Genomic DNA, 12,675 nt, shown 5'->3' on the forward strand with positions numbered 1-12,675 from the left:
CGCCCACCGGTTCCACAGTAATGGTGATTTATAAAGTAGGGAAGTAACTTTACTTTATAAAATTTATAAAGCAGAGTTACAGCAAGTTAAAGCATATAATAATAGTTACTTGCCAAGTACTTTATGTCAGATTTTTGCTAAGTTTGGCAGAATAAATCTTTATAAAACAACTTACTATAGTTAAATCTATCTTTTAATTTATACTTTGGTTGCTCCGCTACCACCTACCATGAAAGCTGGAATGCCCACTAGTGGGTGGTAGGGACCAAGTTGACTACCACTGGGTTAGAGCTTCGTCCCAAAACACCAAGTTTGCAGATTTGATCCCCAGTCAGGGCACATACAGGAAGCAACCAATGAATGCATAAATAAATGGAACAAATGAATGTTTCTCCCTCTGTCTCTCTCTCTCTCCCCCTTCCTCTCTCTGTCTCTATATCTAAAATCAATAAAAAAAAGAAATAAAAAAAGAAATCCTGGGTGCCCACATAGTGTACCACAGCTGTACTTTCTGTATTTGCCGATTAAGAAGATACATGACAGCCTGACCTGTGGTGGCGCAGTGGATAAAGCGTCGACCTGGAAATGCTGAGGTTGACGGTTCAAAACCCTGGGCTTGCCTGGTCAAGGTACATATGGGAGTTGATGCTTCCAGAACCTCCCCCCTTCTCTCTCTCCTCTCTCTCTGTCTCTCCCTCTCCTCTCTAAAAATGAATAAATAAAATAAAAAAAATTAAAAAAAAAAAAAAAAAAAAGAAGAAGATACATGACAAAAAGCCTTTCTGAATTCTGTTACTTCCCAAGATTGTGTATTTCACCAACATATCACTCATTCTTGTGAAACATCACTGATTCACTCTATAAGCGAAACTTGGTACACCCTCGCTTTCTCAGACCCCCAGCCGAGCTGGTTTCTGAAGGGCCTCTGATATCACAACTAATCCCAAGACTAGAATCATGTCATCTCACACTTGTCCTCTCCTCTGTCACTTGATAAAGGTCGGGGTTCTCAACTCTGGCACTACTGACATTTAGGGCTAGGCTGTTTTGTTGTCAACCACCCTGTGCATTGCAGGATGTTTAGCAGCATCCCTAATTTCTATCTCACCAGGTGCCAGCAGCACCCTCTCTACCCTTCAAGTTGTAGAGAGCTCAAAACATTTCCAGATGTGGCCAAATGTACCCTGGGAATGGGGGAGCAAAACTGCCTAATTGAGAACCAGTGATCTCAAGGAAATCTAATACATAGTTCTGTTGCATCTCGCTTGCTGCTTTCAAGAAAAATCAAGCCCTGGCAGGTTGGCTCAGTTGTCGAGCGTCAGCTGGCGTGTGGAAGTCCCGGGTTCGATTCCCGGCCAGGGCACACAGGAGAAGCGCCCATCTGCTTCTCCACCCCTCCCCCTCTCCTTCCTCTCTGTCTCTCTCTTCCCCTCCCGCAGCCGAGGCTCCACTGGAGCAAAGTTGGCCCGGGGGCTGAGGATGGCTCTGTGGCCTCTGCCTCAGGCACTAGAATGGCTCCGGTTGCAACAGAGTAACAGCGCAGATGGTCAAAGCATTACCCCCAAGTGGGCATGCAGGGTGGATCCCAGTTGGGCACATGTGGGAGTCTGTCTCTCTGCCTCCCCACTTCTCACTTCAGAAAAACACAAAAAAAGAATAAAAAGAAAGAAAAATCAAGACAGTGGATTCTTACCTATCTTCACCAAGAGCTTACTGGACATCTGACACTCCAGGCTGGCTGCCATTTTGCTAGTTGTAACCACAGCTGTCGACACAGCGGGAAGAGCCGCATTTGGGTTTTCCGCCAGCAGAGGCGGCAACCGGGTCGCCCTTACGGGTGCGGTAATGGACGTCAAGGCCGCCGTGACGGTCAGCGAGCGTGTGGTGGACGCCCTAGGTGTGTCTGGGTTGGTGGGGTTTGGGAAGTGCGTGTGCATGGCTTGTGGTTTCCTGGGGAGATGTGTTGTGGACAGCAGGCCAGAGGTGGCCCCTGTGTTCCCCTGCATGGCTAGATGGGTGCTAACGGTGTGTGCTGATCTTGCAAACATGTAGGTGGGTGTGAACGAAAAGGCTGGATGGACTGCCCCTGGTGTTGCCTTTGGGCCGGATGCTGTGTGGTTTGTGGCATTTTTAGCTGGAGCAGTGGTCAAACTGCTCTTGACTAATCCTGAGGCCATGGCCGAAGAGCTGCTGCCAGTGCCCTTCGCAACCAGGGCTGCAGACAGCGCTGGTGGACTTGACTTCCGCCAGGACAGCGTGGATGGTGAGGCTGCTGTTGGCTCTGCCTTGGACAGCACTGCAAAGTCCACTGTAAAGAGAGGAGAAGCAAAGTTTGTCATCGGCCCGCAGCGCACACATCACTTGTGGTGATGAATGAATGTAACTTATGGGTTTGCTGGGGTGAAAAGGCTCTGTGCTCTGAAATTTAAGGCAAAACAGCTCATGCTCATTAAGTCAATTAACCATAATGAGAATGCCACTTATAGCAAAGCTATGGTTGGTAGTAAGGACACTTAAATTCTGAATACTTTCCAAAAAATCAAGTCAGCAGAGGACCAAGGACATGACTATTTGGGGCTGTTAACTCATTTGTCAGTGTGAAAGGGTGTGTCTGCTCCTGAGCAAAGCTGGGTGTCTATGTTGAGCTTGAAGATGCTTTGGCCACAGAAGCAGTCATACCTGTTTTCTGGGTACCAGGAAACAAACTACTTGCATGAGTAGCTGCACCTGTCCATTTCTTGGGGCGCTGAGAAGGCAGCAGCACTTTAGATGGGGTCCTCAATAAGGCACCAGTTGACAGAGGAGATTCGGCAGTAGGATGATATGTCAGGATACTCTGAAATGGTGTGGAAGCTTTTATCACAGGAGATGGATGGATGTTGCTGGAAATTTGGAAACTTGTATCCATTCCATCTGAAATTATTTTCTGCCAGCCAGCTGTAGAAGGCAGACTTGGAGAGGTTAGCAAGAGAGAACGTGTTGGGCGGGCAGGCCGCTGTAGATGGGGATGAGACTTGACATGTTGAGTTGTGGATGGGTCATCTTCAACCTCAACTGCTTCAGAGTCTCTGGAATGGTTATTACTTATGGACAAGACATCTGTACGGTTTCCAATCTGTATGGCAATGTCTGACTGTTGGATGGGCTGGTTGGTGCTCGTACCAAGGCCTGGATCCTGAAATCTAAAGCCTTCTGCAGTTGCTGAATCCTGAGATTCTACTGTTTTAACAGCTGAAGCTGAACCACTGAGAGCAGCAGAGGAAGCTGAGTGAGTTCTCCAGCTTATGGAGTTAACTGTGCGCCCATTTGCACCATAATTTGTTTGCTGCAGCAAGCCAGATACTGTTGGTTCTGTGGAACGGGATCCAGTTTTCGCTGAAAAAGAACTCCAGAAAACATCTGTGATTGCTGGCTTTTCCACGTTTCCCATTGTTGAGAAATCATAGACCTCAGGGGAGGAGGGACGTGCTGCCACCTGTTTGGAAGTTGAAACTGGCAACTTGGAACGGTCCACCGCAGCTGTGGAAGTCCCTGGCTCGCTGTTGGAGAAGCTGGGAGATGGGGAAACAGTCTGGGCAGTTCGGACAGGACGTGGAGGTAATTCTGAAGGAAGCTTTGTTCTTGGCATTGTAATGACGGTGGATGAAATGTGGCCAGGGCTAAAATCAGAGGTGAATCCATTTACAGTGTGAAGACTCAGAGTCTCTTTAGTTGGAAGGGTCTGGAGAGCAACTGTCAAAGTTGCCTTTTCGTTTTTCTTTAAAACAGCTGTCACTCTCTCTTTTTTCTGCAGGGGAAATGTCCAAGTCATGGCAAGGAGGCTGGGAAACTTGCTTGAGAAAAGGAGGTCTGTGGCTGGAGTAGGAGGTGGTCTGGCATGGCCCTCTCCCTGAGGAGTTGGCATTTTGGCCTCGGCGGGTGGAGAGGCATGGTTCTGTGCCGGCTGCCGGAAAGCTGGCGTGGAGGGAAAGTCTGCTGTTGAGCCCTTCGATGGTGATGTAGGAACTGCCCCAGGAAGGATGGCTTGTCCCCGGCCGGCTGTAGTGGGAGGCAGAGGAGAAGGCACCAACGAGAAAAATGTGTGTCCTACTGAAAGGATGGGCTCTTCAGAAGTGTCTGGAACTGCTGAAGGGTTAGCAGGGTCACTTGCAGTGGCAGGGGCTAGCTTTTGGCTGGTCATTGCCACCCCCACTGGCTCAGCAGTCTGGAAAAGGGAAGGTACAGCCTCCTGAGCTACCGCCGCCGCCACACTCTTCAAAGCCAGCAGAGACACCCCGCTGCGCACTCTTTGGGCCACCTCAGCTTCCGCTGGCTGGGCGGGTGCAGGACTTGAAGCCACTTCCAACCTTGACCATGAGGGAGTTCCACCTGGCAGCTGAAGACTTCCAGGTGCTAGGGGAGGGGGAGACAGATGGGTCAGTCCTGCCCCAGGGCTCAAAAACTCTAGTGTGGGGGAGCCTGCTGAGTGAGGACCCTCCATGGAGGACAGCTCCGAATACTGTTTTGTTGAAGATTCAGAAAAACCTAGACGAGAGATGCCCGTTAAATCCTGGGCATTTTTGGATGGAGTGTGGTTCATTTCCTCAGCAAATGGGTTTAGGGGATTAGCTACACTTTGACTTGAAGAGGAGTCAGTTGGAGCTGTTTGGGGGGTTAAAGGCACTTTGGTGGGTCGCTCGGCTGGCTCAGGAAAGGTGATGGAATGAGGTGAGTCGGGAGCCAATGAAGAGGATGGAGATGGAGGGAGAGGCGGGAGGATGTCTGAGCTCAGAGAGTGTCGTTTGGAGATGGAGGGAGTCCCTACCCACACTGACTGAGATGGGAGGACAGGGCTCAAGGACGTCACTGATGGGACAGTGGACAATGGGGGGAGCATGCTAGTGTGAGGCAAACCTGACACCCCGGCTGCTTCCTTTCCCCCTCGAGGTCTTGGTTGGACCAGCGACTCAGTGGAATCCTTGGAAGGCTCGAGGGAGGCGCTATATCCGCTTCCTTGGTAAGGGGAGGAAGAGAAGTCCCCGTGAGCCCGAGCTCTGCGGTGCATCTTGGGAGGAGGGGTTCGGGTGAGCTGCAGGACGCTGGTGTTGTCGGGGGACGGTCCCAGCACATTCTTGATTCTGTCCACTGCCGAGGAAGACTGGACTTCGGAGAAAGGCCATGTTGGTGAAATTGGTAACCATTTCCCAGGAGGAAGTGACTCAGGGTTTGGGGTGACAGTTAACTGTAGACTGTTGGTTCCTATGAAACAAGACATCAAGCAGTCAGACATCAGTCATTAAGTGTCTGCGATGGTAGGTCCTGGAGAGAGGGGGGCAAGACAAGCACTGCTCAGACCTCTTGTACCCTGTCACAGAGGACGCATCGAACATATTCAAACAGTGAATTAAGTAATTAGAAATATGCAAATGCTGCAGCTGACCTACAGGGCAGGTTGGTGATGAGGAGCCTCTGTGAAGTGATATTTAAGCAAAGATGTGGGACATACCTATGCATTTAAAGCCTTTTGCGGTACCACCCACCTACAAGGGTGGGACTATGAAACTCACAGTCTAGAAAATCAAAGATAAATGTAGCTAACTGCCACGGCCAACACCACTAAAACAAACCCCATCCAAAAACCCATACTACAAAAACAAGAGGACCGCGTATCCAAAGGCAAATCCTTTTGTTCGCGTCCCTAACTCATCTCAGGCAGCATCACCAAGGTTGCCTATGTTTGGAAAGACAGCAGCAAGGAGACATTTACCTCGTCGGGTTTGAAAGGAAGCCCGATGCTATTGTTTCTGCCCTGTCGAAAAGCACAGGGGATTTCCTTCAGATTAGGCTATTTCTGAAAGAAAAACTGTTCACATCCAACCTGGGACCAGCGACACCTCTCATCAAGCCTCGTGTCGCTACGTGCACTGTCAGAACCGACGTGTGAGACTGTGGGCAGACCGGCAAGGAGATGGCACCAAGTGGTGACCTTCACGGCAGAGGGGGCAAGGGGATACTGGTCAGAAAGCGGGAAGCTCCACACGTGGGGAGAGGAACCACGTCCTCCGCGATGATTCTCTGACCCTCCTTCCATTGTTCTGTCGTGGTGATCGTGCTGATGACCCCAGAGCTGGCTAAGAGCCATTAAATGACATTTTAAAATTAAAAATAAAAATAGAAAAGGTACTTCTAGAGCTTTCAGCGTTATTAGCTGAAAATATTAGAACTGTCTGACAGGAACAAACAAACAAGCGGTGCGCTGAAGCGAGAACATCTGGGTTTGCAGGCACCCTCTGGCCACCAGGAGCTGCCCGGGGTCACCACTGGGTGGTGAGGTGGGGCGCTGGCCCTCCTGGGCTCTCTCAGGAGCAAATGAGATCAGGGAGGTGGAAGGAAGGACTCTCCAAACAGAAAAGCACAAAACAAAGGCAAAAATAAAAGGTACAACACAACGTGTTGTCATTACAAGGCTCTCTAAGCCCTGGGTTTTTTGTTTATTTGTTTAACAAAAGAGGACACTGGCCCAAAGAGGGGACACCACTTGCCAGAAGCTACATAACTGATTAGGGACAGAAGCAGGTTCAGACGCAAGGCTTCCTCGCGCCCAGTGTTCTCTGTGGACACCCAGTCGGCACTCCACCCCACTGGATTCCGCCAACAAAAAAACCAAACCGCTCTACCTGAAACCTTAAAACGGGTCGGGAACCTTTTTGGCTGAGAGAGCCATGAACGCCACATATTTTAAAATGGAATCCCATGAGAGCCATACAACAGCCTGTGTACATTACACATTATCCAATAAAAATTTGGTGTTGTCCTGGAGGACAGCTGTGATTGGCTCCAGCCATCAGCAACCATGAACATGAGTGGTAGGAAATGAATGGATTGTAATATATGAGAATATTTTATATTTTTAACGTTATTATTTTTTTTATTAAAGATTTGTCTGAAAGCCAGATGCAGCCATCAAAAGAGCCACATCTGGCTCGCGAGCCACAGGTTCCTGACCCCTGCCTTAAAAGATCTGGAGTTTTTAGAACCTACAGTATATTCTGCAGTCAAAACAGTTAACCAGGGAAAGTTTTCTGAAATATTATTTTCAGTTTTCTTTTTTAAGACTTGGAGTTAGTTACCACAAAAATATCTCCTTTTTGATTCTTTGTTTTCTTTTTTTTTTTTAATCCTCCATCCTTGGGATTTATAGATACCCAAGAAACTGGCCTTTTCAGGATACATCGGGCTGTAAAGCAGTACTACTTTAAAAGCAAGTCAGCGGATCTGTTCACTGGGTCCATGAGCAAGAAGCAGCCCCTTATCCTGGGCAAGTGGTCCTCCCATTCCTTCTCAGCTCCTTTGTCTCATAACCACCAGGTCAGAACTGTAAAGCCCTTACTCGAGGATCCAACACTCCGTGGGCCCGTTACCCAACACCCACTTTACACAGAAGGAAGCGGCAAGGTGCACACACAGCTCCAGGACACCAAAGTCTTACACAGCATGTCACCAAAGCATCTGTGCTCCCTGGGAACTGCCTTGGTGTGCAATAAAAATTGTGTTCCTGTGTCACCACATGCAATGGGTTTTACAGGGAAGTTTTGCAATTTCACAATATTTAAAATCTCAGTTTTGCCATTTTACATGGAAGGCTGATACTGTTTTCACCCCTCGATCCTTCCTCTTCATGCTGCTGATCTCCTACATAGACTCAGCTCCCCATTTTTCATGCAGCCTTGCCTTGTTCTGCTTAGGGGTGGAGCATGAAGCGAGGGAAGAGAACGTGTTCACGGAATTAGCAAATGACACCAAACTCAGAGAATAATTGATATGAAGAATTTCAGAGAAGCTCACTTCAAAGGCTTACCAATTGACCTAATTTATTGTTAAAAGATAGAAAAGTTAGCCCTTGGTCCAAATATCACCTAGACAGGAATAAGATGGGAGCTTCCCTTTAAGAATAGCTTATGCCGCCTGTAGGCAGAGTTAACTGGAGCTCATTGTGAACTAGAATAGAAATGTAGGCTCGCAAAGAAAGAACAGATTCTTAGGCCACTTTAAAATCTTTTCAGTTCTAAAATTAAAAAAAAAAATATTTCATACTTAGAAAATATCTATACTGTCTCTATGCAAGGTATAAAAAAAATAATGAAAAAATACATGGTCCATGGCCTCATGGAACTCACAGTCTTATAGGAGATGTAGACTGAAACATTCTCACAAATGTAAAAATGATCACTGTTACAGCTGAAAAATGCACAGACCTTAACAGCATGCAATAGGAAGATGGGACCTAATCAGGGAGGTCAGCAAATACATCACTGAGGAAGTGACTATCAAGCAGAGAGCCAAAGAATAGGTAGAAGTTAACCAAGCACAGAGAGTAGGGAAAGCATCCCATGTAGAAGGACACACATATGCAAAGGTCCTGTAGCAGGAAGGAGCATAAATAGTACAAAGGTGACCATAGCTAGGTCAGGGTAAACATTAGTAGGCATGACATAAGGCTAGTGAGGTTGGTGATGGCCTGAACGCTGTAATGTCATAGGTTTTAGTTTGAAGACAGAGAGGATGGAGGTGAGGATAGGTGATGCACAAGAGTAAATCTGTGTTTTAGAGCAATCATTCTGGCTATGGAGTGAAGAACAAGAAAAAAGGCAAGAGTGGATGACAAGAGACCAGTAAGGAAGCGCCTGCAGTGGTCCAGCCATGTGATGACAGGAGATTTGTAAAGAGGAGTTGAGCCATGAGTGGAAGACCAAAATAGATAATCCTTTATGGCCCCTTTCAACTCTCAGAGTTCAGGATAATGTAGTCTTTTAAATATGTTTGTGTTCGCATATGTGATAGTTTTGTTTTTTAATAGCTGCAAATTCTCCTCTATGCCTCCCATTGAGACATATAGACACTCACCTAGATTCAAGAGGAGGAGACACTCAAGTTGCTGGCAGAATTTCTCCTCCTCTTGAATCTAGGTGACCTGGAGACGGATCAACCAATCAGAATACGGCAGAAATAATGCGATGTGACTTCTGAGGCTACCCTCATGACAGGCCAGGTAGCTTCTGTGCGGGTTCTTGGAACGCTCTCTCTCCATATGCTCCCTCACACTCCGTCCTGAACCCCAGCCACCACTCTGTGAGCAGTCCAGGCCACATGGACAGGCCATATGTAAGTACACCAGGCAACAGTCCCCGCTGAGCCGCGCTTCCCAGTCATCCCAGCCCAGGCACAGACCGGTGACTGAGGAAGCCTCCAAGTAATCCCAGCCCCCAACCATCGGAATCGCCCTGGCTGTTTGAGTCTCCCCTATTCAGCCCCCAGGCACCATGAAACAGGGACAAGCCATCCACACTGTGCTTAGTGTACATTCCTGAAGCCATGAGCATAATAAGACGGTTGTGATTTTTTTTTTTTTTTTTAGAGACAGAGAGAGAGTCAAAGAGAGAGAGAGATAGGGACAGACAGACAGGAACGGAGAGAGATGAGAAGCATCAATCATCAGTTTTTCGTTGCAACACCTTAGTTCATTGATTGCTTTCTCATAGGTGCCTTGACCAGAGGCCTTCAGCAGACCGAGTAACCCCTTACTCGAGCCAGTGACTTTGGGTCCAAGCTGGTGAGCTTTGCTCAAACCAGATGAACCTGTGCTCAAGCTGGCGACCTCAGGGTCTCGAACCTGGGTCCTCCGCATCCCAGTCTGACGCTCTATCCATTGCGCCACCGCCTGACCAGGCAAGATGGTTGTGATTTTACAACACTAAGCTGGGGGTGGGGGTGGGGGCTTGTCACACACCAATGATAACTGAAACAGTATCCGGTTGTGTCGCTCGCGTTTGGGAAGTGGGTCTCTGTAGATTTAATTATGTAGATTCTCAAAAGGATGCAGAAGCCAAATCAGTTAAGAATGCTTCATTTCACTAAAAATTACTTCTGTTTTATACATGAGATTTTAGAAATATGTCTGAGCCAGCGAGTAAAATATGTCTGTATTAATTAAAGTAGCATCATGAAAAGGGTAAGAAGGGAAGAAATATTTTGAGGAAGAAATAGAAGTCGATGGTATTCGTTAAGAAGCAGGAAGGAAGTTAGGAGAAGTAGTGCAAAACAAAACTGCAGAGAGTTTCAAACACTCGAAGGAAGGCGGTGACGCAGAAGCCTGACACAGGTGGCAGGTTGGTCAGGCTCCGAGGCAGCCCCGCAGTCCCTGTCTCCTGGGGTCATGCCTTTGTGTGACCCCTCTCCTACAGAATGAGCGGAACCTGGAACTTGTTTCTAACCAACAGAATATGGCAAAGGTGATGGGATGTCACTCTTTTTTTTAATTATTTTTTTCTTATTTATTGAATTTTTTTAGAGAGAGGAGAGAGGCAGACAGAGAGGAGAGAGAAAAAGGGGAGAGCAGGAAGCAGTAGTAGTTGCTTCCCACATGTGCCTTGACCAGGCAAGCCCAGGGTTTTGAATGGCAACCTCAGTGTTCCAGGTCGATGCTTGATCCACTGCGCCACCTAAGATCACTCTTGTGATTACATTCTCTTAGTGAGACTCAAGCTAGCAAATTCACTCTCTTTGATGGCCTAATGAATTAAGACTCCATACTTGGAAAGTCCATGTGACAAAAAAAATGTGGGCGGCCTCTAGAATTGCAGCAGTCTCTGGGAACATGAATGGCCTCTCTGAGCAGAAGGTGGCCTCCAGCTGACAGCCAGCAAGAAGCCAAGGCCTTCAATCAGGCAGCCACAAGGAAAGAAATTCTGCCAGCAACTTGAGTGAACGCGGAAACAGACTCTTCTCCAGCCAAGCCCCCAGCTGGGATAACTTAGCCCAGATGATGCCATCATCCGTGCCTTGTGGGACCTTGTGCAGTTGACCCAGAAAAGCTGTGCCCAACCTCTTGCCCCATAGAAATAATAACGTATGTTATTTTAAGCCACAAAGTTTGCGGTAATTTGTTACCCAGCAACAGAAAACTAGCACGGGTAGGAAGTAGGGCGCTGAGGCCGGTGCGTGGGAAGCAGCAGGGTGCGGACGGAAGAGAGGCAGGAGGTGGCAGGACGGAAGAGCCGCGTGAAGGGTGGTGTAAGTTACAATGAAGACGGTGAAAACGAAGCCCCCATAAATGATTGTCTGGAGTATCACAGAGAGCAAGCTGTGAAATCGGAATTCTAACGTAGCACCTGGGACACGGGCGGAGGTATTTGAAGAGAATACGGGACTTTGCCAGAGGAAACAAAAGCGACACCGCGAGGAGCAGCAGGCGCGCCGCAGAGTTGCTGTGCAGCAGGCTGTACTCTTCTGTTATGTTTCATTTTCCAGGTGGAAAAGCCACATCATTCTAGTTAAATTACTGAATTCTTATTTTTCTCAATGAACTTCCACAGATTCCCCAATCTCCCTCCCCCAACCACCACAACTTTATTCTACCTAGAATGACCTGGATTATTCTTTGCTGAAAAACTCTTCAAAAAATGCACGGAAAGCAAAGGTCCCATACACCAGAGAGGGAGATAAAGGGCAGTGGTGTTTCCCTGCACAAGCCCCAAACTAGCTGCTCTTTCTGGACATTTATAAATATCACCCAGTTCAGGGACAATGGAACAATTAACTTCTGTTCAGACAGACAGTATTTCTCGCAAAGGTGATGGCAATCTAAAGAATTTTAAAGGGAAGTAGCTTAAATGGTAAGAGATTTAAGGAGGTGCTAGATGAAGAAAGATACGCAGCGGGAATGGGTTTATGTTGGAAATGAGTGAAAGCAAGCAAGCAAAGACCCTCATCCCTTCCCTTCTCAAGGAGACAAGAACGAATCGTCATACAAACCCTATTTGATAGACAATTGATGGACACGCATTTTAAACTCGGCTTCTCTGATCCAGGTTTAAATAAAACCATGGTTCTCAGAGCCTCAGGAAAGTGATGTCAATCCTGTACGACTACCGCACTTCCAGGGGTCCCCAAACTTTTTACAGAGAGGGCCAGTTCACTGTCCCTCAGACCGTTGGAGGGCCGCCACATACAGTGCTCCTCTCACTGACCACCAATGAAAGAGGTGCCCCTTCCGGAAGTGCGGCGGGGGGCCGGAGAAATGGCCTCAAGGGGCCTCATGCGGCCCGCGGGCCGTAGTTTGGGGATGTCTGAAACCTGTACAAGGATGCACACACAGGTTAAGTATCGAATGCTTTTGTTGCTTACCAAGTTTGCATCGAGTTCCATGAAGGCTAAACTTAGCCTTGAACTAAGAGTCAGGAAGCAGATCATAGTAAAACATAAAGAGTTAAAAAAAAATGTGCTTGGTCAGGTTTGGATAGCATAGGCTGTCATGGACCAAACGTTGAGAGCTACTTCCCTAGGCTCCAGACCTCAGAGTCCTACATAAACACCAAGATGCACAGATGTGGACTGGTTGGGCCTCTGTCTTCCCAAGGCCCTTTAACCTGCTGGTCTGTCACTCTCAGTTCCTGTGGAGACTCAGAGCCGGACTGTGATGCTGCTGTGATGTGTGCTCAGATGACCCTGCCACGTGGCAAACAAACTCTAACCTCACCAAACCCCACGGGCACCTAAGGCTCCTCTGTGGCTTCTCCTCCCCTCTGAGCCTCTCTCTTCATTCCCTAGAGCAGTGGTCCCCAACCCCCGGGCTGCAGACCTGTAGCGGTCCGTGGGCCATTTGGTACCGGTCCGCAGAGAAAGAATAAAATAACTTAC

At 47.9% G+C, this 12,675-nt stretch overlaps 1 protein-coding gene across 6 annotated transcripts in view; it reads right to left on the reverse strand.

Moving 5' to 3' along the window:
* KIAA1549L (KIAA1549 like) overlaps window positions 1-12,675 on the reverse strand; it is a 286,634-nt gene that overhangs the window by 128,250 nt on the left and 145,709 nt on the right. For 3 of the 6 annotated variants that reach the window (XM_066363541.1, XM_066363535.1, XM_066363567.1), the window contains exons 2-3: window positions 2,680-5,238; window positions 1,694-2,308 (exon numbers count right to left, since the gene is read on the reverse strand). In XM_066363541.1, the coding sequence (XP_066219638.1) occupies window positions 1,694-2,308; window positions 2,680-5,238 (3,174 nt within the window). The remainder of the gene's footprint in view (window positions 1-1,693; window positions 2,309-2,679; window positions 5,239-12,675) is intronic. The other 3 variants (XM_066363557.1, XM_066363574.1, XM_066363547.1) reach the window with 3 other exon arrangements.

Source organism: Saccopteryx leptura, chromosome 1 (assembly GCF_036850995.1).
Source record: "Saccopteryx leptura isolate mSacLep1 chromosome 1, mSacLep1_pri_phased_curated, whole genome shotgun sequence".
NCBI classification, from domain to species: Eukaryota; Metazoa; Chordata; class Mammalia; order Chiroptera; family Emballonuridae; genus Saccopteryx; species Saccopteryx leptura.